The sequence below is a fragment of the Vipera berus genome (assembly GCF_964194415.1).
Source record: "Vipera berus genome assembly, chromosome: 2".
Classification (NCBI taxonomy): Eukaryota; Metazoa; Chordata; class Lepidosauria; order Squamata; family Viperidae; genus Vipera; species Vipera berus.
In genome coordinates, this window is record NC_138203.1 from 94334965 (window position 1) to 94361269 (window position 26305).

Consider the following 26305-nt stretch of genomic DNA (forward strand, 5'->3'; position numbering starts at 1 on the left):
CACCTGGAAGGGGGATGTCAGATTTTTTTTAAAAAATAGATTTTTCAGAGTGCCTCACAAAACGTACCTGCATTGCATTGCATTGCACTTGTAGGTGGGTGGGTGGGTGGGTGACAGAGGGAGGGAAATAAATCCCTTCCGGCATGTATATACCAAAATCCTCCATATACTGAATGGAGATTCCTTTTCCTTCTCCCCTGGTATGGCTCTGTGTGAGTGGGTTGTATGATTCAGGTGGTATTTTTATAGCAGAGGGCTCAATATTGCTATGAAGCATTCATTTTTACATTTGGTATGTTTTCATATGAATGGGGATTTTTTTTTAAAAAAATGTCATCTCTGTATTGTGCTTGTCACCGTAGATATTATGAAGCTGGCTCCATCTACCTACCTCAGGAGCTACTTGAAGTGCTTATAAAGTGTCGTAGTGTGTTCATTTTAGCTTAAGTGTGTGTGTGTGTGTGTGTTGTTTCTTTTAAAAGCAACAATATACGGTTTTAAGAGTTTAGTCCGTATAATTGGGATATCTTTAAAGAGATTGATTCCCAGTTTGACCATTCTCCCATCTGTCTCTTCCCTTTCACTGCACCATGCTATTAATGTTTCACAAGTATGCTAGTACGGAGGTGCCATAACCTGTGAATCTGCAACATTGCGAGTGAGATGCTCTTAATGCTCTCTAAATATGCAAGAGGGTTTATGCACCTGTTCTCTTTCCTTTCATTTGTTCTCTCCTTCTGGGTTTGATACTACCATCCGAGTGCCATGTTCTAAAAGGTCTATTTACATCAGAAGCCCACAAATTGGGATAAGATAGGGGTCAAAATCTTGGAGAACTGTAGGCATTTGTAACATTGCTGTAATCGTTCTATTGTAATTCTTCAAGAAATACATTAAAGCTTTTTTGCTCCCTTGCAGGGAGGTGAAAGAATGGGAGTTCTCAGCGTTGCTTACATGATCGTAGATGTTCAGTTTGCTGGTGAATTCTTCACCCACCAAGCAGTGTAATTAGAGTAAAAATAAATAGTACGGTAATGTCTACATCTTGTGGCAAGATCTAGTTTGCAGCAACTGAACAGTTTAATCAGGTGAATCTTATTGATAACTGAAGCTTAGCAAGTTTGTCTGGGTGACTGAACACCCCCCTCCCCCAAAGTGGATTTCAAATGATTCCACTCAAATTTTAGAAGTATTCCTAGGAAAAAAGGCAGTATGTGTTAAAGACAGATCATATTTTCTGAAGGAAAAGGGTCTCACTCTAGTTTTCAGGATCTTCAAGTAAACTGGAAGGACTTTTGTTCTGAAACTCTGCAGAGGATTTGCCAGTGAATATCGGAAGCAGTGGGCTGGATTGATCACAGATTTGTCAAAATAAGGCAGTGTTCAACATTAATATCCTTTAATTAAGTGCCACCAGATATGGCCCCACCCCTTTTTCTGAGAGAAGACCAAAACTGGCTGATTGCAATGCTGATCTTGTTGCTTAACCCGATTCACACATGCTTATCACTCAGTATCATAACAACACCAGATGTCATTCCTCACAGACGAAACTTTTGTATCATTTGATGTCATTTCAAACACGTACTTTTTAACCAGGGCTGTTCACTCACACAGCAGATTAATATCCCATGTAATGTCCCAGAGAGGTAGACGTCTTCAATTTTTTGCAGCAGCAGAAGAAAAGTAGCATATGGCATCCTAAAGATGTATGGTTTGATGATGTCTGGGTAAGTTACCCAACTGAATTTAGTGAAATTCTATATGGGTCTATTTAGATGATTCTTTTTTTCTGCCTACATCAAACTTTATCAAGTCTATGATTATAAAGTATAGAAAATGAAACACAAAATAATTAAAGTTTAGATAAAATAATGAAACAATTAAATCATTGAGCCAATATAAAATATCATCTGGTAGAATATATACGTTGAATTTGGGAGGGAATGACAATTGACCTTCAATATACTCTGGTGAAAGTCATTTAAACATTCAGTGACATAGTTTCTTTTTTTATCCCTGTCCACCTGGGCCATCTATATTACTCTTTGTACTTTGAGAGTGGATAAGAAATGAATTACTAAAAGGGAGAGAGATATAGAAGAAGAAATGTCTTCTAAATAGCAACTCCTTCCCAACCTCCACACCTGTCTCATGTTAGTAACATATATTTAGAACAGGACGGGATATACCAGTGTGAGTTCTGAACTACTGAAATTTGGGATTATTGTATATATCCTGAAGAAAAGAAGGAAATATATTAATACAGGGTCAATTTATTATTGCTGTTGCACAAACTTTCATGGATCAATCTATTTCAACAAATGAATGGAGCATAGCATTCTGATAAAAAAAGTAATATAGAAACAAAGCTTTGAAACCTCACTTTTTCGTATAAATCAGAGGCATCCAATCTTGGCAACTTTCCCCACAACACAACCCTGTGAGGTGAGTTGGGCTGACTGGGGAATTCTGGGAGCTGGAATCTACTAGTCAGTGGTTAACATATCAAGCTGGAAACCAGGAGTCTGCGAATTCTAGTCCTGCCTTGGCCATGAAAGCTAGCTGGGTGACTTTGGGCCTGTCGCTCTCCTTCAGCCCAACTCACCTCACAGGGTTGCGTTGTGGGGAAAATAGATGTGTTGGATATGTTTGCTGCCTAGAATTATTTGTAAAAATAATAAAGGTGGGAAACAACTAAATAAAAATAAAAATCATAACATATATGCATTCATTTCCTATGTGATCCAATACAGCATGGTAGATAGTTGACAGTTGGTTTCCATTTTAGGCTGAAAGTGACTGGCCCAAAATTATCCAGCTGACTTTGATGCGTAACGCAAGAAGAGAACTTGGGTCTTCCTGCTTTTATTCCAACACCTTAACCATTACACCACAATGGATTGTTCTCGCATTCATCCACACAAAAATACATATTTAAAATTTTCTTTAAAGTTTGGACCATAAGAAAGGCTGAACGCCAAAGAATTGAGGCCTTTGAACTATGGTGCTGGAGAAGACTCCTGCGAGTCCCTTGGACTGCAAGGCGATCAAACCAGTCAGTCCTAGAGGAGATCAACTGTGACTGCTCTTTAAAAGGCCAGATCCTGAAGTTGAAACTCAAATACTTTGACCACCTAATGAGAAGGAAGGACTCACTGGAAAAGAGCCTAATGCTGGGAAAGATTGCAATAGAAGAAGGGGAAAACAGAGAATGAGGTGGCTGGATGGAGTCACTGAAGCAGTAGGCGTGAGCTTAAATGGACTCCAGAAGATGGTAGAGGACAGGAAGGCCTGGAGGAACGTTGTCCATGGGGCTGCGATCGGTCGGACACGACTTTGCAGCTAACAACAACAACAACATAGTTCCATAATTCCCAGTCCTGTACTGACACTGCAGAAAATTCTGGAGTGGAAGCCCAGGTATCTAGAAGGTGCTGTGGTTGAAGAAAGGTAGTTATCAGAAAAGCTATTAACGGTGGTTCTTAAATTAGGGATAATTACCTAAGGGGTAATTTGGGCATATCCTGGGAGTAATGGAGCAATTAGCAACTGTTTGTTTGTGAATTGAGGGACTGCCTCTGTTGTATAAAGCAATGGTCTGTTTTCTGTTTTTGTATTTATTTATTTATTTATTTATTTATTTATTTATTTATTTATTTATTTATTTATTTATTTATTTATTTATTTATTAGATTTATATACCGCCCCTCTCCAAGGACTCAGGGGCGATGTACAGGGCAATTAAAACAGTAACAACACGCAAGGTATAAAATTAAAATAAGATTAAATCAATTTTAAATGGAGGTAACAATATGATTTGAACTCAGAAAGCGGTAATTGGGTCTTGCTCTAAAAATATTGGTACTACCATTTTTGGAATTCCCAGACACAGTGCTGTTGTCCAGGGTAACTGGAAATTTTGACAGCTGCAGACCAACAGCCTAGGGCAGACTGAAGAATCTATTACCTCCTTGCCTCGATTGTCTATATTTATTTGACAGCCAATGTTCCATACATCTGAGAAACTGAGCTACATAACTATGGAGTTCTCTTGATCATCGCTGGAGTTTTGGGCAGACTGCCCATTTCTTAGAAGATTACTTTATTTTTCTGCAAACCTTTTGGTTCTTTCTAGCATGTTGATTTCTTCACGGTCCCTCTGTGGAACCTGGGTCATTATTCAAAGGAGTACAAGAAAACAGATTCAGATGCATTTCTCATGTGCTATTTATCTTCGGACAAGGCTGCTATATTTTGCTTCTGATATTTCCAGACACGTCAGATGGAATATCTGTGGGCATTCACATCATGTTTTCCCTAGTGAATCAAAATGGTTGAAGTGTATATGTTTAAGGATTGAAGGGTTAAAGCTGTATTGGAGTATGTATAAAATGTTTTTTTCCCCTCCCTTCTGGAAACATCTTTTTAATGGCAACAGCAGAACATTCTTGTGGAAGGGTGCTGCCTTTTTTTTAAAAAAAAAAAAAGGAATCCACCTAAGGAAATATAGCATCATCAAAACATTCTGTCTTTCCTTTTGGTTTATATATTTTTGTCTTCTTGCCAAGACAATGATGGCTAGACAATTGGAAGTCCTACTTCCCTAGACTTTATATTTGACCTCTGCAATTCAGGATTGTTCTGAATGTATTTAAGCATAAGATTCTCCTGTAGATTTCATTAACATGATAAGTTGTATAAATATTATCTTTTTCAAGAGGTGTGAGAGGTATATGACTTAAATCAAGGATACATAAAGAATTAGCGCACAGCAAGTTAGGATGGAGTTGGAAACAGACGACAGCTATCTGAATTCCCCTTCGTTTCATTAAAACTGCCAAAATAACAACAGGGAAAAACGCCTCCTTTTTGCCTTCTTTTTTCCTGACACTTATGCTTAAGCTCAGTTTAGCTAAACCAATGTTAGCATCAAATCCTTTCTAACAGGCAGAGGCATCAAATTGCCTCATCAGTTGGATTGGTATGTGAGTGAGAGAGTAGGACACTGAATGAATGTGGTCCCCATCTCCTGGATAGGGGAGACCTTGGTCCATACCACGTGAAGGACATATTGTGCTCACAAAGAACAAGCCGGAATTCCAGTCTCAGCGTTGAGAAGTCAGTCATGAACAGAGACAAAATAAAGACTTTGCTGGTATTGCTCTCAATGCTGGAATTCAGGATTTTGACTTAGGCATATCTGATTCCTAAATGGTATGTGATTAGTAAATGGAAAAATGAAAGCACTGCAGATGTAAGATATGCCCTATTCTGACCCATTGTTGCCTCACAGAATTTCACAGTTGGTGATGTTGAATGTCACCCTATTTTTCTCCTTTCATTGAAGCCCTTGGTGGAGATTATTTCTATCAGATCTTTATAAATAATCCCTGTAGTCATATGCAGAGATCTTTCCCTCAGCAGCTTCTGTTCTTAGCCATGATGAGAGCAATTTTAGCAGTACCTGTCTCTGAGGAGCAGTAGTGATGAATTAAGTATTTTATTCTGTGAATCATCACATATGTAGGCTCTTGGTTGGTAAAATGCTCAAACTTCTAAAAGAAAGAAACCCAACACCTCCTTAAAATGTAAATATTTAAAGTCCCTTACTCTCTTATATCAGTTTTAATAGTGCTACAAATATGGTTAATTTCATATATCGCTAGTCACTCATACTATCCTCCTGATGGATTAATCAATTCCTTGCCTTTGTTCAGGACTGTCTGTACTGTGATTCCATAAAAGTCTTGAGGAAAAGATATTTTCAGAATTCACTTTCCTTTAAACAACTTTGATCTCCTCCTCTTCCTCCTCCTCCTCCTCCTCCTCCTCCTCCTCCTCCTCCTCCTCCTCCTCCTCCTCCTCCTCCAAGAATCCATGTAGTTGCTATGAAATGTTTGAAAATACTTAATGTCCTGTGAAATCTCAGAAACCAGAGAGGTGATTAAGATTTAAAATAATGGGCCACAAGTAAACTTTTGTTGTTTTGCTAAATAGCAAAAACTGTAGAAAGTAAATGAATACTAATTATTATTTTTAACACGAGAAAATTTGCAAAACCTTAGAGATTTTTAAAAGTAGCAGCCCTATAGAGTGATACATGCCAGTTTACAATCTCATTTTTTTTATTTGTGCAATTTAGGAAGCATATTTAGGAAACTGAATTAAGCATTTCTTGGCATACAATTTAACTAACCCACAGAAAGGTTATGCAAAGTGATGAAGATGCTTTAAGAAAAAGTAATCCATCAGCAAAAAATGATGATTAAATCCTTAATAATTAAATGTTTGCATGAACAAACTGTAAATCAGAATGAGATCCACTAAAGCATATGAAACATATCTATTCATTCCTATGTCTGCTATTGGAATTAGTGCTACTTCAGACGGCTGGATTTTGGTGACTATAACCATGGATGAAAAAGGCAATATAATTATTTTCATTTATCATATTCTATAGTTGTGCTTCAAGTGTACTTCAGTACAAATATACTGTTTTGATCATTATAGCATAGCTACAGCAATTTTCAAGGCAGACTTTGCTTAGTTCTTGATTTCCATCTCCCCTCCCTATAGCAGCCAAAGTACGGTTGTGATATAAATCATTTCAACTTGAGTGAGGAGCTTTCTAAAATTCAACAAAATGCTTATTCCTTTGTATTCCGAACATGCAGAAACATTCTTAACTAGCATCGTTGTCCTTCCTGAAACAGTTCAGTCCAAGAAAAACCATTATTATTTTATTTGGAGTCTGTATAAAGTGATTTAACAAATTGGAGACTTGAGAAGAAGGATTTTTAAAAAATTATAATAATGTGAATGGAATATATGCTACACACACAGGTAACTGCTTATCAAATTTGGACAATCAAAACCAGAGGAGCTGGGGCCTAAGGCTGAAATGGTTTATATAGAAAGTATACGGTCTGGTCAGCCTGCCCTCCCCAAATTTTGATGGGTTTTTCCCCAATCTTTTTAAAAATGTATATTTATTCAGAGTTAGTTCCATAAAATAAAAGACAAATAGAAAGTGGGGGGGAAAAGAGGGAAAAAGTAATAAAAAAGTGAAAGAAATGTAAAAGAAAGAAAAGTTAAGAAATATATGAACCTTCTTTTCAATAGATAATTACAATTTTATTATTCCTCCTCCAGCTCCTCCGGATCTTTTAAGTAAAACTGTTTAAAAGGACAGGGCAGAAGCCATTGTCTCCAGGTTATATATGAAGTAAAATTTAATTACCTTTTATTGGCCCAGTAAGACTTTTCTTTTTCAGACTGATCTATGGGCTTAAAAGCCTTCTGCTGAATAGAAGGGCTCAGGATTTCTAGTCACTTAAATAATATATTTTTCACCGTACAACCAACTAGGATAATTTATTGATTTTTTTTCCTCGTTTATACCTGGCTTTCTCATTTTACTCCAATGAAGATGTATTCCGTGCTTGTTTGGGCAGCTCCGTCAAATATTTACAAATACTTCAGTTTTTTAGATTTGAAAGTTTGAAAGGACACATAGAAATGGAAAAATACTGAGCTTCACATACTGAGTAAAAGCTCTAAAAACAATAGGTCATTGCAGATATACAGCAAATTTTCTTTGTGCCAACTCTGACGAAAGTAATTGTACGCTTTCCAATGGTAATCAAAATTAGTTTATTGAGGATTGTGATGACATATGAATTAAAAGTTTGCTTGGAAAGACTTCAGGGATTTCATAACTGTCAAGAAATGTATGTCGCCTACTGACCCACGGTGAAGGTAGAATTAATAAAGTTAAGTATGTGTGTCTGAATGGTGTGGTAAAGATTTTTGGATCATGCAGCTAATAGGCAGGAATATGTGTTGAGAGTTGATTATATTCATATTTATATTAATACATTCTTAAGCATATAGATTCATGGCTGATAACATTATTGTAATCGATCATTAGTGATTATATTATATATTGAGAGAGGGAGAGAGAGAGAGGAGAGGAGAAAGAGCAAACATAGCTGTGAGAGGTAGCTACATCCTTCTCAACACATGGATATTGAGTTCAGTTATAACAACAACAATAATAATAAAGTTGGAAGGGACCTTGGAAGTCATCTAGTCCAACCCCCTGCTCAGACAGGAAACCCTATACCATTTCAGACAAATGGCTGTCTACAGACTACTCTTCTTAAAAACTTCCAGTGTTGGAGCAATCACAGCTTCTGGAGGCAGGTTGTTCCACTGGTTAATTGTTCTAACTGTCAGGAAATTTCTTCTTAGTTCTAGGTTGCTTCTCTTTTTGGTTAGTTACCATCTGTTGCTTCTTGTCCTGCCTTCAGGTGTTTGGGAAATAGCTTGACACCCTCTTCTTTGTGGCAGCCCCTGAGATATTGGAACACTGCTATCATGTCACCCCTCGTCCTTCTCTTCATTAAACTAGACATACCCAATTCCAGCAACTGTTCCTTCTATGTTTTAGCCTCCAGTCCCCTAATCATCTTTGTTGCTCTTCTCTTCACTCGTTCTAGAGTCCCAACATCTTTTTTACATTGTGGTCAATATAGATTATAACTGTTGGGTTTCCCTAAGGCTTTCCTCCAACAACATCATAAAAACTCTGACTACTAAAAGCTAGCTCTTGCTCTTCTCCAGTAGATTGCAGGCTACTACCTGGCCTGGCAGTTCCGCTGTTGGTATCCATTTCTGAGTCATGTTGATTTATTGCCATAAAGTTGAGATGAGATTTGCTTTTCCTAACCCTCCTCATTTATCCAGGCTTGGGAAGGCATATGGTTGATGACAATCATGTCAATAACCTCAGGATGGGAAAGATCCATTTTTATCCCATCGGTAAAGAAAGGCGATACCAGAGACTGTTCCAACTATCGCACAATTGCACTGATTTCTCATGCAAGCAAGATTCTGTTTAAAATCATCAAAGAGAGCTACAGAATGTCATCGATCAAGAGTTACCTGATGTACAAGCTGGCTTTAGAAAGGAGCGTGACACTCAAGAGCACATTACCAATATTAGATGGATTATGGAAAAGGCATATGAACATCAAAAGGATCTTTATATGTGCTCTATCAATTACAGAAAAACCTTTGACTGTGTAGAACCTAGTAAGCTTATGGGCAGCTTTGCATGATCTCAGTGTCCCAACTACCTGATCAGACTCATCAGAACCCTGTGCACTGAATCAGGAGGCAAGAGTGAGAACACTTTATGGCAACACCGTTTTTAGTTCAATTTGTATGCTGAAGTGATCATGTGGAAATTAGATCTGGAGCTGCCTGATATTGGAGTGAAGATTAGGGGAAAATCCATAAATAATTTGAAGTATGCAGATGATGTAACACTATCGGCTGGATCTAAGGGAGACCTGGGAAAAAATAATCTGAAAAATCAAGGAGTAAAGTGAAAAAGTAGGATTGAGTCTTAACATCAGGAAAACAAATATAATGACAAGAGCTGCAGATGGACATGAGATGTTGAAAATCAACAAGGAGGAGATTGAGTTAGTTTGAGAATTTATCTTCCTTGGATCCAAAATTGTTCACAATGGCAATTCTACTCCTTAGGCCGCACTGCAATGGTTAACATGAATAAGATCTGGAAAAGCAGAGATATTGAGGCTAGTTAGAGCAAATAGTCTTCCCCGTAATGATGTATGGGCGTGAGAGTTGCACACTAAGAATGACTGATTGAAGAAGAATTGACACGTTTGAATTGTGCTGCTGGTGTAAATTATTGCATAGACCATGGATAGCTGAGTAACTAACAGAGAGGTGTTAAATCATATAAAACCAGACACATCACTAGAAGCTAAAATCATAAGACTGCGTCTGATTTACTTTGGCCATGTCATGCGTGCAAATTCATTGGAGAAGGCAGTGATGCTTGGAATGGTTAGTGAAACAAGAAGGGACAAGCAAAGAAAACGATGGCTTGATAATATCAAATCTGAAAGTTGAACATCCAGCAACCGGAAGAAGCTGTTCTTGACAAGATACTATGGAGGACAGGACTAAACGCTTAAAACAACAACATAGATTATAACAAACTGTGAATGCACAAATAGATCTGATAGGATGATGATTGGATATCTGTATGACTTGTTATTAAATACACCAAACTATAAATTAGGGATTTCTACTACCTGCCAGGTAGATAACAGCACCTAATATAGCTGACATTGGGTGATAATTAAAAATCTGTATAGGTTTGGACCTGATTAGTATTTGAATGAGAGGAAACCCCAGGCTCCAAAATCAGTGAAAATGCAGCTTGCTTCAGAAGGCAACAGCTCACCATTGGTGGCTGATAAACTATAGAGACTGCCTATAAATTCATCCAGGATTGAGCTTAACCTAAAGGATTGTTTACATCATACTCAATGTAGCCCTTTCATTCCAACCCATTGTGAATAGGTAACAGTTTAATCACCATAGCCAATATAGCTTTAGCTATCCCTTTTGCATTAAGAGTAATTTTGAGGTAAAATTGTTTTGACCTCAGTAGAACTATGATTAGACCAATGCTGAGATTTCACCTATCTAAGTATTTCCCTCCAGGGTGTTGGGGTGTAAAAGCCAAACATAAAAAATGAATGATCAACAGCTTCCTCTCTCTTCAAAGAGCAACAACAGAAAGAGCTCCCAGGGCCTTAAGAATCCATCTACATATTTGTCAGCAAAAGCCATTCTCTGGGGTTTAAACTAGCAATGCCAACCGTTTACGATTCCAATTAAAAATAATTAATTTTCTTCTCCAATTTTAGATAATGCTTACTTCAAGCTTTTAGCACCTACTGTCAGTTCCACTTCCTTTAAAACAGATATTTTTAATGGGTGAGCTTCCTCAAAAAAAAAAACAAAACATTTTAGGAGCTCAAAAGAGCTTAGAATCCATAAATGAATAATGCTTAATACTTTGGAGGATTTTCATTCAATCTCAGCACCATCCCTGTTAAAAAGAATTGGTTCTGTTGGTTCAGCTGGGCAAGCACACAACATTACTTCAAAAATGATGTAGACTTGTTTTAAAGATTCTCTTACAAGGTTTGGCCTGCAGTCACAATATGGGTTCACGCTCTGCATATATGAAAAAAAATAGGGAACAACTGTCCTGAGTGTGGGCTATAACTTAATCATAGAGATAAAATACAGGCAAGAAAACTCTGAAGTTTGTGTCTCAAAGTCTAATTGAAAAGGTATATTTGAATAGCAGCAGGACCACTCATATAAGGGAAGTTGCTTTATCCTTACAAATGTTAATAACCCAACAGCCTCACTGGGTAGAACAGATGCGGAAATCAATTCCACAGGAAGGTTAAAACTGTTTTCACTGAGATCGGCTATAATAGAATCTTGAAGTTCAATGTGCTATTCTTCTTCCTTCTTATACTTGAGTGAATTAGGGAGTTATCTGCCCAAGCCATTTCCTGATGTTATCTGATTGTTCTAGACCAGGCATGTCAAACACGTGACGTCCCGTGACATCGTGCAACATATCAGGACTTTTTCCCTATTGCCGGCAATGGGGTGGGCGCAGTTTCGGCATGACGCATCTGGCCCACAGGCTGGCAATTTGACATGCCTGTTCTAGGCTTTAATTTTTCAGCCCCTTTTGCATATTTGCATCTTCTTTACTGTCTACAATATTGCAATCCACGTCTTTGTGGTCTTGGTTGATAGCCCACAAGAAATATTTAGTTTCAAATTAAGGTTCCCCACTTGACTGCTCTATACTGGCATTGACCATTGTTGGTCAAAGTTGTAACTTATGCCATTGTTTGACACAGATGTTTGTAGCTATGGACAGTGGTGTTTTTGCCAATCCATTAATTTGAGTCAATTGCTAATTTGAACACTATATTAACTTCCAAGTCATTCTGTTGCCATGATTCGGATCCCAGGATGGTTAAAATGTGGATACAATTTTAATGGTGGGAATGGGCAGTTACTCAACTAGAAAGCTATTTAGATAATTTATGAAGTCACATGCTTTAATATATGGAGCTTGGTGTTGAGGGAATACTTGTTTATTTCTCAGGCTACTGTAATTTCAATGCAGTAACTTTCCCTATTTACATTGATGCACACATGTTCCATGCAAATTTAGTAAGAAAAATGCCACTCTCTTTATCAGAATCTTGCTTGCTGCCCGGTATGTTATGTTTTAATCATCTCCAGGTAAGAATAGCTAATTGTGCGCTGAGTTTGTATCCAGTGTAGCTACAAATGTCCCTAAAAACATTGTTTTGTAAATAGTCTTGTAATTGTAATTTTAAACATTACAGGTAGTCCTCGAGTTATAAACACAACTGGGTTCAGAATTTCAGCCCCTATGTGATGGCAGTTATTAATTTAGTTATCATTGTGGCCATTAATTAAGTGAATCATGCAATTGTTAAGTGGATCACATGATAATTAAACAAATCCCGTTTCCCCAATGACTTTGCTTATTAGAAACTGGCTGAGAAGGTTTGCAAATCTTGATCATGTGATAGCAGGACACTGTAACCATTGTAAATGTGAGCTGGTTGCCAAGTGTCCAAATTGCGATCATATGACCGCAGGAGTCATGCAACGGTCATAACTTCAAATATGGGTCTTAAGCACTGTTGTAAGACCAAACTTCTGTTAAATGAATGGTTATAAATTGAGAACTACCTGTAACATTGCTTTTTCTTTTTTTGCTGTTGTAAACCGTCAAAAAGCTTTGCTAGTCAACAGTATCACAAGTTTAATGATGCTTAGAATAGTAATTGACAGATAGTGCTGCCGGTAGGGAGAGGATGGTCAAAAAAGGCAAGATGGCAGACATACATGATACAACCAGTGGTGGAATTCAAATATGTGAACAACTGGTTCTCTTTGTGGATGCCGCTTCTGGAAGTTCGACAAAAAATTAGCTACCGGTTCTGCCGAACTGGTCCGAACTGGCTGCATCCCACCACTGGATATAACCCATGTCCATTTCATACAAGTGCTTAGACAAAAGGGGCAGGTTTATTGTGTGACACCGCATCCACTTATCTTGCCTTTTTTTGGTACATACTTGATAGATGCGAGTACTTATTGTTGTTGATTGGGGAGGATACGGTCAAAACATTATATAAATCTTTCTTGGTTGTACCAGTTAATAATAAATAAAACAACAGTGAATAGAATAATCGTGAAAAGTGTAGATATGCTTGCACAGAGGCAGCTGATTTTTACACTAGAAAAAATAAATCTTTTGTGATATAGCAATGTATTATTTTTGATCAAGAAAAAAGCCAGATATCAGAAATATGGGAAATTGCTGGATCCTTATCTTTTATATTTATTAGATGTACCCGTTTTCATTTAACACAGTTGAAGATCAGTTAGTTTGCTTTAGAATGTTCATTTTAGTGGCATCGTTCTACAAAAATCATTATGAGAACTCAGTGAAAAATGAACAATAAATTACCGGGTAAAACTACAAATTAAATGTTATTTGATCACTGATATTCATAATAATTCAGGGAGAGCCAGATGTGCTTAAGGTCCATCTATTTGAATTAAGTCTCTAGGGAATGCAATGAGAGCTTGTAATTTCTTTGCGCTTCATGCTCAGCTTGACAGTTTATAATTCTTCCTTCCAGTTGAAGTCAAGTATTATGACCCCAAAGTTTTATTTAGCTCAGACTTCATTCCCAATCATAGAAAATCTCTTCTTACTTCCCCAAATGCAGGCAAAACATTTGTAGATATTACAGATAGTCCATGACTTACAACCACAATTGGGAACAGAACTTCTGTCACTAAGTGAGGCAGTTGTTAAGTTATCGCGCCGGATTTTACAACCTTTATTGAGTAATCCTTGGTGCTCTCTGAGGTTGGTTGTTTTCTTGCAGACATGTAATTACCCATACCAGGTAATGTCATCACTGCAGCATGATGTCTGCAAGAAAAGACATTTCATTTCAATCCTGAGCTACAAATATTCTCCTTTATCAGTGCAACCTCGACTTGCCATCTGGCCATCTTCACGGCAAGTATAGAGAAGTGTGTTTCTGTTGCTTTTTCCATATATTTTTTTTTAAAAAAAAACTTCAGAATTTTGACTACAGAAACTTGAGCAGGGCCTGCAAGATTGTCTGGGAGACAACACATCCTCTTCACAACCTGTTTTCCTTGTTACCTTCTGGGAGGAGGCTCTGTGGTATCCGAAGCAGAACATCCAGATTCAGCCACAGTTTCGTTCCATACGGTATAAACCTTGTGAACTCTCAAGCTTCCTCTTTCCGCTATGTATTCAAGATGGACAGTGGTTAATATTTATATGTAATTTATATGCAAGGGTGTAGGTTTATATATATGCTGTATATAGCATGTTTAAATGTGCATTATGTATGTGTACACTTTTGGGAGCAAGAAACAAAATTTCATTTTTAATGCTGGCCAATGTGCCCACAGTAAAAAATGACAATAAAGGTTATCTATCTACAGCTCTGAAATTTCCTAGTAATCTTCTCTGCAAGCAGGGATGGGTTTTGTTTATTTAACTGTTTATTCATCTGTCCGATTTATATAATGGCCTATCTCCTGATGGATGACTCGGTATATTTCTGATTGCTTTGTTAATGAGAATTTTTAAAATATTCTATTAGAAAACAGCATTTTGGTGTTAACATTTATCCTGGTTCAAACTATCAGGGTCTTTATCGTTGGATTAAACAATTAAATTAAACTGCCCAGAGTCCTTGGGAGCTGGGCAGAATATAAAAATAAATAAAACAAAATAAATTCTCTTAGTAGTACTAACAGAGGGATAGTGATAATTTAGTGGTGGTTTAAATGAGACATGAAATAAACCCTTGTTTGGTCTGCAGCTTAATGCTTTTTTGAGTTCCCCAGTCAGTGTTCCACGGTTTGCACATCCATTATCTCACTAATCCTTAAAACACCTTTGTGTGACGGGTCGTTAATATTATTACCCCACTACTAACACAGAGTTTATGGGGGACATAACTTTCATCAGCTTTTCATAGGAGAGGTGAGAGACCTGCTATCCTGAACTGCAATCATGTGTAGTCGTAGTGTAATGAACACATAACAATACTTGATGATGGTATGGGGCCACTTTCCAGCTTGCTTGATGACTAATTCTGTCCAAAATGGCCCAAACCATTCTAAGGTGTCCTTGAGTTCTGTTGCAGAAGCTGAGAATCCCTGGTTCTTTAAGACATAGGACAATTATTACCAAAGTATTTAGAATTATTTGGAAGCAGAACAATGCCCAAGGGTTACATATTAAATTAAATAGGTTGCATAGGGGATTTCTTTTTTGTAAAGAAGGACAGGTAGGGCAACATTAAACGCTAAAGTAAAGGTAATCCTCAACTTACAACCACAGTGGAGCCCAAGATTTCTGTTGCTAAGTGAGACAGATGTTAAGTGAACTTGGCACCATTTTACAACCATTCTTGTCACAGTTGTTAACCGAATCATTGCAGTTGTTAAGTTAGTAACAGGTTGTTAAGTGAATCTGGCTTTCCCCATTGACTTTGCTCATCAGAAGAGGTGATCACATGACCCCGGGACACCGCAACCGTTATAAATATGAGTCAGTTGCCGAGCATCTGAATTTTGATCACATGACTATGAGGATGCTGCAGTGGTCGTAAGTGTGAAAAATGGTCATAAGTCACTTTTTCCCCCAGTGCTGTTGCAACTTTGAATGGTCACTAAATGAATTGCTATAAGCCAAGGATTAAGAGAGAAGGAGGTCTGATCAGGAGGTGGATTTCTGAAGAGCGGTGCTTTTTCCCCCCTTGTGGCTTGTGTTTGTCGTTTTGGCAGCCAGGGACTCCTGAGGCGGTACAGTGCGTTCGGATGGCAGCTGTTGAGAAGGATATAGCTTGCTTGCAGAAATAAACTCTGAATGGATTTGATCTCCATGTTTATTCCCTTGTTGGATGACTTGCAGAAGAATATGATGTTGAAAGACAGGTGAACCTTTGGATAGTTTATTTAGCTGAATTATTTTGGAGTCATGGAAGTGGCAGACTGTGCCAGAAAGTTTCTGTATTATTAGCTGGTCTTAGATTTTGCTGAGTATATAGCAATGGAGACACGTAGGGTTTTTTTGTGTTGTTGTTTTAATTCTAAGCTTATATTTAGAATCTTGTTTTAGGTAAATACAGTAGCTGTACTTAGCAAGTGTAACATATGTTGGACCCTTAGAAAATTGAAGGGCACGTATGACATCAGTTGGAAAAAGATAGCAGTTGAAATGCCTAAATGATTATCTGTTGCTGTAAACAAAGGATGTTGAGAAAAGGTATTGCTGTTTTTAGAGGCAAGCACTATTAGCAGTGCCATAAGTAAAGTATAGCCAGTGCTATAAGTAAACAACCTTTGAGGGTTTGTGAGGGAACTTTCCTCTCTAAGGATTGGGCACAACACAGCCTGGCAAAATTGTATGCAAAGCTTTATTACTTCCCCAACAAGAGGCTCTTTTTCTGGATCAACTCCACCTTTGTAGGACTTTGCAAGGTCATGTTGCCACATAAATGAATTGTTATAAGTCAAGGGTACTTGATGTCTTTGGTACTTCTTTTGCTACATAGTTCAAACAAAAATCCCCAAGTAATAATTACAGTTACACAACCTCTGCCTATTTCTAAAGGTTTCTTGCGCTAGTTGGGATGAAGTGCTGTTTCTGTGTGGTTGTTCCTGGTCTACTTGCTACTGGTCTCCCAGCAAAGCTTCAAACTTCAGCTGGGATTCCCACAGGAATCATAGCTTGTGGTTCAGGCAGTTGAATGAAAATCATCTCGCCTGATTCTAATAGCTGCCAGTCTCCAGACCTTGCCTCAGTTTCCTTGTGTGTAGGCCATTTACTTTCACCTTCTGTAGTACACACATACCTCTTCCCACTCTTCCGTAGCATTTGCATTTGTAAGCTCCATAGACTCGGTTGGGTGAGGCTGCCTCTGAACGAGAATACATCCTTGAAAATACCAGTGTGTGGCTCAGTTAACACAGCAGTTGCAATATTGCTTGGATGCCTATGAGTAACTAGAGGAATGCATGTCTGAATGCATGAGGGAGGTGAGGAGAAGTACTTCTGCCTGGCCGCAGCTGCTTTTCCAAAAACAGAATTTATTCCCTCTCAGGATTTCTATTATGACCAAATTTCTCCTAAAACTTAAGTAGAAGAATCTGTTTTCCAGCGCACATTCAAATTCAGCTGTTAGAAATTGAAGCTGTGAGCTGGATCTGGAATTAGATATTGGAAAGGTGTAATCTGAGGAGCAGATGTCAAAACAATGTTGGCCTGAGGTGTTCCCCAAAGTAATGGGACTTTAGTTCCTCAAATTGTCAGGCAACATGTCCTTCAACCATGCTAGCTGGGAACCCTAGACCGAATTTTGGAAGGCTGGCCTTTTGTACACAATTGGGAGTGCAGATCTTCAGGCTTCCTCATGTATTTTTAAATAGGACGTCTGTGTGTGTGATGAAAGCTCCCTATTATTGATACCGTCTAAACAGTACGTTACAGAAACAGACTCAACAGCCCTGCCCTGCCCTGCCCTGCCCTGCCCTGCCGTGGGGGTGGGGAGCCAAGCGCGCTTGACGTTCCTGGAAACGAGAAGGGCCTGCGGAGACTGACACCAACCCGAGTGCCCAAGCGGGTCTTCTCAGCGTCAGGCAAAGTAGCTCACATGCAAAACAAGCCCGGCAGAGGAGCCGGAGCGGCTCCGTTGGTGGAGGTGCGTCTCGGCCGGGGCCTTGCAGGATCCGGGCGGGCGTCTTTGCTCGCCGCTCCGGCTCCTCTGCCGGGCTTGTTTCGCATGTGATTCCGGGCCAGGTGCTGCTGAGGGCGAGCAGAGGCGCCCGGGCGACCCCAGCAGCGTCAGGCAAAGTAGCTCGGCCGCGCGCAAGTCCTCGGTAAGTTCTCTTTTTTTGTTCACTGGAGTATAAGCCGAAGTGGATTTTTTCAGCCCAAAAAGTGGGCTGAAAAATTTGGCTTATACTCAAGTATATACGGTAGTCATCCTTAGCATGGAATAATATCTCCAGGTACTTTTACAAAGAAAATACGGTATATAAAAATCTTTTAATTCCATTGATCATCTAAGCCACAAATATTATGATTATACACTTCTCTAATCTCAATGTAATCCTCATGCTTTCAAGAAACACCTACAACTAACTGTGAAGCATTCAACAGTTCTAATAGGGACTGAAAACATAGTTCATATAATAGAGGCAAAATCTTCAATTATCAAATAGGTTTTTCTTTTCCTTGGCAAGAAAACTGGTGAAGTGATCATGTGAGAGCATAACTATGTATTGATTTTATCATACCATCTACATGGAGAAAACGATTCTTTTTGGGGGGGATCTCACTGTTTAAATCCTAATTACTATCCCTCGTTGGACAAATATTTTGCATATAATGGGGTACCTTACAAGAAAAATGAACTCCCATCTCCAAATGCACTCTTCATCTTTTCAAAAACTTAACATGCAATGCTCAATAGGAATCAATTCATGGTGGGTGGAGGTTCATAACTTGATTAATAACAGAATGTTAGGGTAATGTCTGAACTTAGAACTTCCTAAACATAATAGCTAGTACTTAGACATTATATCCATTGGTTTGTTGAGTCTTGTCAACACGGCAAGATTTGGAGCTGGATATAATTTGGAGCTGGATATAATTTGGCATAAAAATATTCTGCAGTCTTGAAGTCAACAAGTGTTGAAGGAAAGATAAAACTTGAATAAATATCAATATTTTGATAGGATAGTTAAAGGTTACTTTCAGCAACATGTTACTATCTTACAGTATTAATAGATGTAAAACTATATGGTCATGGCCACGCATACCCACACACTTAAGTATCCCTAGTTTACACCTAACCCTCTAGTCACACTCAAAGATTTAGAATTATACCTAATATGAAATATTTACCCCACTCAGATTCAAAGCAGATGGTTTAAGAAATTCCTGCCGTATTTTGTTATGGTTCAATTTCCTGGAGCAAAGAAAGAAAGATGTGGCTAGAGAGGATTACAACTGCTTTTTTCTAACTTAATTGAGTACCGACTTGTTGGGCAATTAAAAATAAGAATATTTTGGAATCAAGGAAGCCTACAATGGTGAAATGCATGCCATTAATGGTTAGTTTTTAACATAGTGATGATGATTTCATGAGGTTTCCAGTTTTGAATCAGCCAAGCAGAAAGATCACGCAAGCTCGAAATAATCTGACTGTGAACTTTAAAGTTCTTCATGGCTTGGAACCGAGTTATTTGTGGGACCAGCCTTCCCCAGTGGTGTCTACCCTTCCTATTAGATCCCTAGGTACAGTTGGCTGGTGGGGCCCAGAAGGAACCTCTTTTTCTGCCATGATGCCCACCCTGCGGAATGTCATCCCCTCTGAGATTAAATTGGCCTTTCCCTGCTGGATTTCCAAAGGCCTTGAAAACCTGGTTTTGTACCTGTGTCTTGGGTCCTGGGTGGGTAATGGAGTCCATCTACAGTACTGGCTAAGTTGATAGTTGTTTGAATGATGCTTGGTCCTATGTGTTTTATTTTTTATTTTTTTACATTAGGTATTTTATCTATTTTATTGTAAGCTGCCTAGATGCGAGATGGATGGCTGTATAAATTGAATGAATGAATGAATGAATATCTAAACTTTCTTGAAACTGGTATGCTAGAAAGAGAAACAGCTGTATAAGTAATCTAGGCAAATTTTTCTTCCTTTGAAATTGATTTCTTATAGTTGGTATTTCTGGTGGACGAACATGACATAATAAAAGATTTGATGTGTAGTTACAAACCTAACAATTGCTCTGGTGTTATATATATATATATATATATGTATCCACCTTTGTGATACTATTAAAGACAGAACTCTCAACTAAGCAGCCTACAGCCTTAGTAATCTCCAGATGTGTTGCTGTTGCAGACAGTAATCCATGCTCAAGCAATGTTCAGGATTTTCTCTTCAGGCTTACGTGTTGTGTTTCCTCCTGGAGATCTTCGGCTCTTTTGGAAGACTTTAGTGATGGGGTGGAAGGATGACAGTACCCCCAAGAGTATACACTACAGACTAATGCTTTTGAAATAATAATAATAATAATAATAATAATAATAATAATAATAATAATAATAATAATAATAATAATAATAATAATAATAATAATAATTAATAATAATAATAATAATAATAATAATAATAATAATAATAATAATAATAATGGTGATGATGATGATGATGATGAAAGGGACCTTGGAGGTCATCTAGTCCAACCCCCTGCTCAGGCAGGAAACCCTATACCATTTCGGACAAATGGCTGTCCAGTGTCTTCTTAAAAACTTCCAGTATTGGAGCATTCACAGCTTTATCTTTGATTATTTTTGGTTTTGTTACATTTTTAAAACTTACAGCGGCTGTAAGACATTCAGTTTTCAGTCACACAGCTTAGACACTTAAATCTCACAAACACACACACACACACACACAAACACACACACACACAAATACCCCTTTGAAGGCTGTCATGAATTTACACTTAGCTCAGAATACAGCTGCCAGGTCCAGATGGGAAGTTGGTGCTGCATTTTAGGGACTGTATTGAGGTATATTAGTTGTTAAATATCTGAATGGGCTTCATATTTCAAAGCACAGATGTTGGGTGTCATGTTCTAGAGAGGCTCATCTAAGGAGTTACTGTTATCTTTTGATACCAGATGTTTTTATTTTCCCACGATTACCTGACTTTGCATTGATTTTATGAAGGATCCCATATAAATGATTTTAAATAAATGTAGAAATACATAAATGTTGCATGCTATTTGTATATCAGGAAATTTTGAAAAGCAATCTGGTACTAATTTTTAATAGCTACCTGACCTGCTGTTTAAAGATATGGTTGAACAATACTACCAATCATACTGTTCCCATCTTGTCTGGGCTCTCTGCAATGTTATATTTTATAGTAATAGATAAAATGGTAAGTGAAATGGCTTTTATGACATGTCTGATAGGTGTCATTTTAGCAGCTCTTACATCAGATGTGATTTGTAGCAGGAGGGTAGAAATTCGGGATATGCTATATGAATTTAATGTCATTTTATTTGGAGACTTTAGTTACAGAATACCAAATATCAAATGGAGTGGGCAAGATGCAGGCAGGGAGCTTTGCCTGCCAAAATGTATAGACCGGCATTGATGTAGAATCTGAGAAAAGAATATTTTATCTCCTTTATTTGTGCGTTCTTGATCTGTACAGCTCACCTCTTTTTTCTAAAGAGAGGTACAAGAGGTTCTGATTCCAAATTTTTTAATATAAAAAAAAAATTGTCTGAGAGGCATAATGTTAAAAATGACCTTAGAAACGAGAGTTTCTGTAAGGATTCACAGGGAGAGTTCGCTTACGTTCGGAATTAGCCTTGTGGGTTGTCATTGGCCTAGCTGTTCTAAAACAATATACGAGCAAAATTTACTTCATCATAAGCCTCAGTATCATTGTTCGGGACGTGTTTGGGGCCTCTGCTAATTTGAAGCTAGTCCTGTGAGGGGATGGACGGGTTGATTTGTTTTCTTTTTTTTCCTCAGCATGGAGAACTGAGATCTCTAAACCAGGCCCTGTGCTTGTTCCCAAAGGACAGTGTAGGTTTTATCTGTACTAAAGTACTAAATCTCAGCCCACTCGTCCTCTCCAACTCTGTGCTACAGCAAAGGCACTTGAAGAGGACTTCCAAGCGACAGCTCTTAACTTTTGGAATCTCTCCAAAGTCAGCGAAGGGTTGTTAAAAGCCTCTCTCCTTGTCTCCAGGCTTAATGGAAAAAAAAAGGAGTTCAGCAACATTAAAACACGACAAAGACTTTTTATGCACCCCAGGCTAAAAAATAACGTTTTAATCTTTACTGCAACAAGTATGTGGTAATTTGTGACATTTAGATGATTTGTTTTTTCAAAAAAAAAGTTATCTTCTATATATGGTCATCCAAATCCACTTAATTTTTTTTTCTTATTTCTTTCCTCTTCCAGGCTCTTTACAATTCAATCAAGAATGAAAAGCTTGAGTGGGCAGTGTAAGTATCTTATGTTGAACTAATGAGCTTCAAATGATTCCTTTTATGGTATTCCGCTTGATATACCTGCAGTACATGGCACAGATGCTAGAAATTGCAGAAACCTATTCCAGGAGTTCAAGAGAGGGAACCTCCTACGTTTATTGACAGTTAGTTCTCGACTTACGACCACATTTGAACCCCAGATTTCTTTTGCTAAGCAAGACGGTTGTTAAGTGAGTTTTGTCCCATTTTATGACTTTCCTTGCCACAGTGGTTAAGGGAATCACTATAGCTGTTAAGTAAGTAACACAGTTAAGTGATTCTGGCTTCCCCACTCATTTTGCTTTTCAGAAGGTTGCAAAAGGTACTGTGAGCAATCATGCCTGCTTTAAAGTGTTTATATGTCTGAATTTCTCATTCCTTTTGACTTTGCAAATACTTTCTCAGACCAGCTGAATTCTAGCTGTACCTCCTTTTTATTTGGGGTCACTTGGTTCTGTAAAAGTTTCAAAAGATAGCTGAGCGGATCTTGCTGTAGTACCTAGCAAGCTTCTCTGTCCTTAACATTCTTCGGTAGAGTGTCGCTAAGTGACTTCAGCTACACCATGGTCTACTTTTTAATGGGTAATAGGCAATAAGAGCCTTGGTGGAGCAGTGGGCTAATGCCTCCTTAAGTAACACCAGCTGCCTGCAATTAGTGCAGGTTCGCGTCCCACCAGGCTCAAGGTTGACTCAGCCTTCCATCCTTCCGAGGTAGGTAAAATGAGGACCCAGATTGTTGGGGGCAATTAAGCTGACTTTGTAATAATGCCGCTTGGGGTTTGTGTGAAAGCCCTAACAAGCAGGCATATACATAGAATGAAGGCTACTGTTAAGCTTGTAAGCCGCCCTGAGTCTTCAGAGAAGGGCGGGATATAAATGGAATTAAAATAAATAAATAAATAAATAAATGTGACCCCCTCCCCCAGGACACTGCAACCGTCATAAATATGAGTCAGTTGCCAAGCGACTGAATTTTGATCACATGACCTTGGAGAGGATGCAGTGGTTGTAAGTTTGAAAAATGGTCCTATGTCACTTTTTTCAATGCTGTTGTGACTTGGAACGGTCCCTAAATCAATGGTTGTAAGTCGAGGACTATCTGCATTGATTTTTATCCTGACTCTATTGTTTTTATATATCAAACTTCTTTCATTTTTCATTGGACAGTCTTAATACATTCATGATAATTAAAACAGTACAGCCCCTGAAAAGGGCTGATTTAATCTATTAATCATGTAGTTTGGGGCAAGCCATTCTTATAATGATAATAACTCCATTTGCAATGTGAAGATAATAACTTGAAGAGTATATCTGAAAGTTGATTAGATTTTGTAAAATAATGTTTACCAAGTTTCTAATCTTCCTTTTATGGAGTTCTCTGAGCTTTGTTTTCTGCTAATAGATGTTTCATTACCCGACTAAGTTACACCCGTACAGAATAACTGAATGGTGATGGATAATAGAACATCTGCAAGATTTTTTTTTCTTTTGGAATCTTTTTATTTATTTAAAAAATGTGCCACCTGTTACTCATATTCTCAGTGTGGTGTACCTCCATGCACAGATAGCATTTGAAAGCGAAGTTGCCTGAGGATGGGCTCTGGCACAAGTCCAAAAGCTCAGAAGACTGAACCTCTGGTCCCAGTGGCTGGCCCAGATTGGATCCTGCAATAATTTTGAGTTGAGGACCACTTGTGCTCTCTTGGACAACAGAAATTGGTGATGCCTGTTAGTTACATCTGAAGAAGTTTAATGCTACTTCTTTTCCTTGAGAGGGTATACTTGGCCATAGATTCTCACAGAATGAGACAGGGTTACTGCACGGGAACTTGTTGTTCCAGAATGCAAAACATGCTAGAACATCCAAAATGGTGGCTTTTCGAAGTCTAAATCAGTCTTCCTCCTGGCATTATTTCTGTTACATGTTTAACAAATCTAGGCCCCATATTCTGTAGAACCAGGTTACTTAAGAGGTGCTTGCCTCCCATAACATCTACCCAGCTAATTCAATTCTGCACTTAGCATGGCCCGAGTTCCGTTGATTAAACGTTGTTATCTGTCAGGACCCCGGAATCACACCTTCTCTATTGCAGCATCTGATCTTTGGTTTGAGGTCCCCAAGAGTCTCACTTTATGGCCCCCTCTCTGCTGTTGTTTAGAACAGGGGTCTCCAACCCCTGGTCCGTGGACCAGTACCAGGTCGCAGCATGCCAGCAACCGGTCCACACAAACAAGCAACGCCCCATTCGCAAGATGCAGGCAGCACACAAAACCACGCCCCCTCCAGTCCATGGAAAAACTTCTCTCCACGGTACCGGTCCCTGGTGCCCAAAAGGTTGGGGACCTCTGGTTTAGAAGGATGATAAAGAGGTTTGGCAAGGGAGTGTGAGACTGTTTTTTTGTACTTGCCAACTTTTATCTTTATCTTTTACATTTCAGTGATTTTGATGTAATTTCTTTGATTGTTGTGAACTGCCCATAGTCACTGAGTTGGGTAGCATAGAGATTTTATAGGTTATGGTCAGTTGCACAGTCAGCCAGATGTTTAAACAAAATTTGGGATTTTTATTCACCTACTGAGTCCTTCCCAAGGACCTGAGATAGGCAAATGTTGTTTGATGGCGTTAATGTATCCTTACAGGATGTAAGCTGTTCCAATCAAGTTGCCTTTTCAATTGATTAATGGTGATTTTGTTAATGCCGATGTGTTCAAGTAGTGCTCCAGATGTTTTGGGATTGCACCTATTATTCCCCATTGGGATGGTGCCTATTGGTAGTATCTTTGTTTTCTTTTACCAAAGCCGTTCTACTTCTGTTTGCAGGTCTTTGTATTTGGTAATTTTCTCCAGTTCTTTCTCTTCTTCTCTCCAGATACTTCCACATCCACTACTCAGACTTTGCCTTTCTTATCAAAAATTAAGTCTGGGATGCTATGTCACAGGTGCTTCTCTGTTTGAATTTTAAAGTCCCAGAGCACTTTATGGGCCAAATAGTTTTTGCATCCAGGCAATTGGTATTTCTTGCAGATATTTCAATGTATCATTGTTGTTACTTGGTCACGCCGTTGATTGTAATCAGTCTGGGCAACCTCCTTGCAGTAGCTAAAATGAGATGGTCTTCTGTTTCTTTTGCTTCTTTGCAGAGGCAGCATTTGCTATCTGTTGCTGTCTTTTCAATTCTGGCTTTGCATGCATTTGTGCTAAAGGCTTGGCCTTGTAAAGTCAGAATTAGCTCCTCTTTCTTCAATTTTCCTGCTCTTAGCCACTGGCGGTTTAAGTGTTTTGCCTGGTATTTTTCTTTTTTTCTTTTATGTACTGGCCATATACTACTTTTCCTTGCTATGTCTCCTTTCTATTCTTCCTTTGTCTTTTTTTTCCAATTTTGTTATTAATTTTCTATTATTACATTTGATTAGTGCTTAATAAACGTGTTGTCTGGGTTAATTTGTTTGCTTAATAATACAAGTTACACTCTAAGCCTCTACCCCTTTTTTTCCAACCATTGATAAAATAAATTCCATGTTTGAAAATATTCTGTATCTTCTTTCTCTTTGATCCTCAGTGTAAGTCTGTTCATTTCAGCACAGTCCAATATCTTCTTGGTTATCTCTTAGTCTAGGGGTGTTTCTTCATTCTTCCAGTGCTGAGCAAATACAATCCTCGCTGCTGTTAAGACATGTAACGTTAAATACGCCAATTTGGTCTCTCCAATACTCAGTAGACCTTCATATCTTCGGTGCATTTTCTTCATTGTCCTTCATACATTCTTTCAATATTTTTCTTCTTCTTCAACTGCCTGTTGTACCCTCACCTGTTTTCCTTAGTAAGGAGCATCTGTCAGCATCACTGCATGGATGAAGGGGATTCATTGCCATTATTTTATTGGCCTTTCTAAGCAGGGTTTTCAGTTCTGCTTGAGTCCAGTCCACTGACTGGAATTGCCCAGCTGTTATTTGGCTTGGTGGTATTTCCCACACTGAATTTGGACCTTTTAAAATCTTTCATAATGTATTCTCTTCTAACTTTCTTGACTTCAGTGTGCTTGATGTTGTCAGCTTAAAGGATGCCCAGGTATTTATAGTAATCATCCTCATCCAGGCTCTTGATATTGTTTCCACAGGGCATCTTCAAATTGTCATTATTTTTCCCCATTTGATGCTGAGTGTGGCACATTTGTCCAGTCCAAACTGCACTGCACTAGCTTGGCTGTGA

At 38.4% G+C, this 26305-nt stretch overlaps 1 protein-coding gene across 4 annotated transcripts in view; it reads left to right on the top strand.

Annotated features, from left to right (window-relative positions):
• Positions 1 to 26305, top strand: part of LOC308663688 (PH and SEC7 domain-containing protein 3-like) — a 162027-nt gene that overhangs the window by 100829 nt on the left and 34893 nt on the right. For all 4 annotated transcript variants that reach the window (XM_081320313.1, XM_081320315.1, XM_081320314.1 and 1 more), the window contains one exon: positions 22027 to 22070. In XM_081320313.1, coding sequence (XP_081176439.1) covers positions 22027 to 22070 — 44 coding nt within the window. The remainder of the gene's footprint in view (positions 1 to 22026; positions 22071 to 26305) is intronic.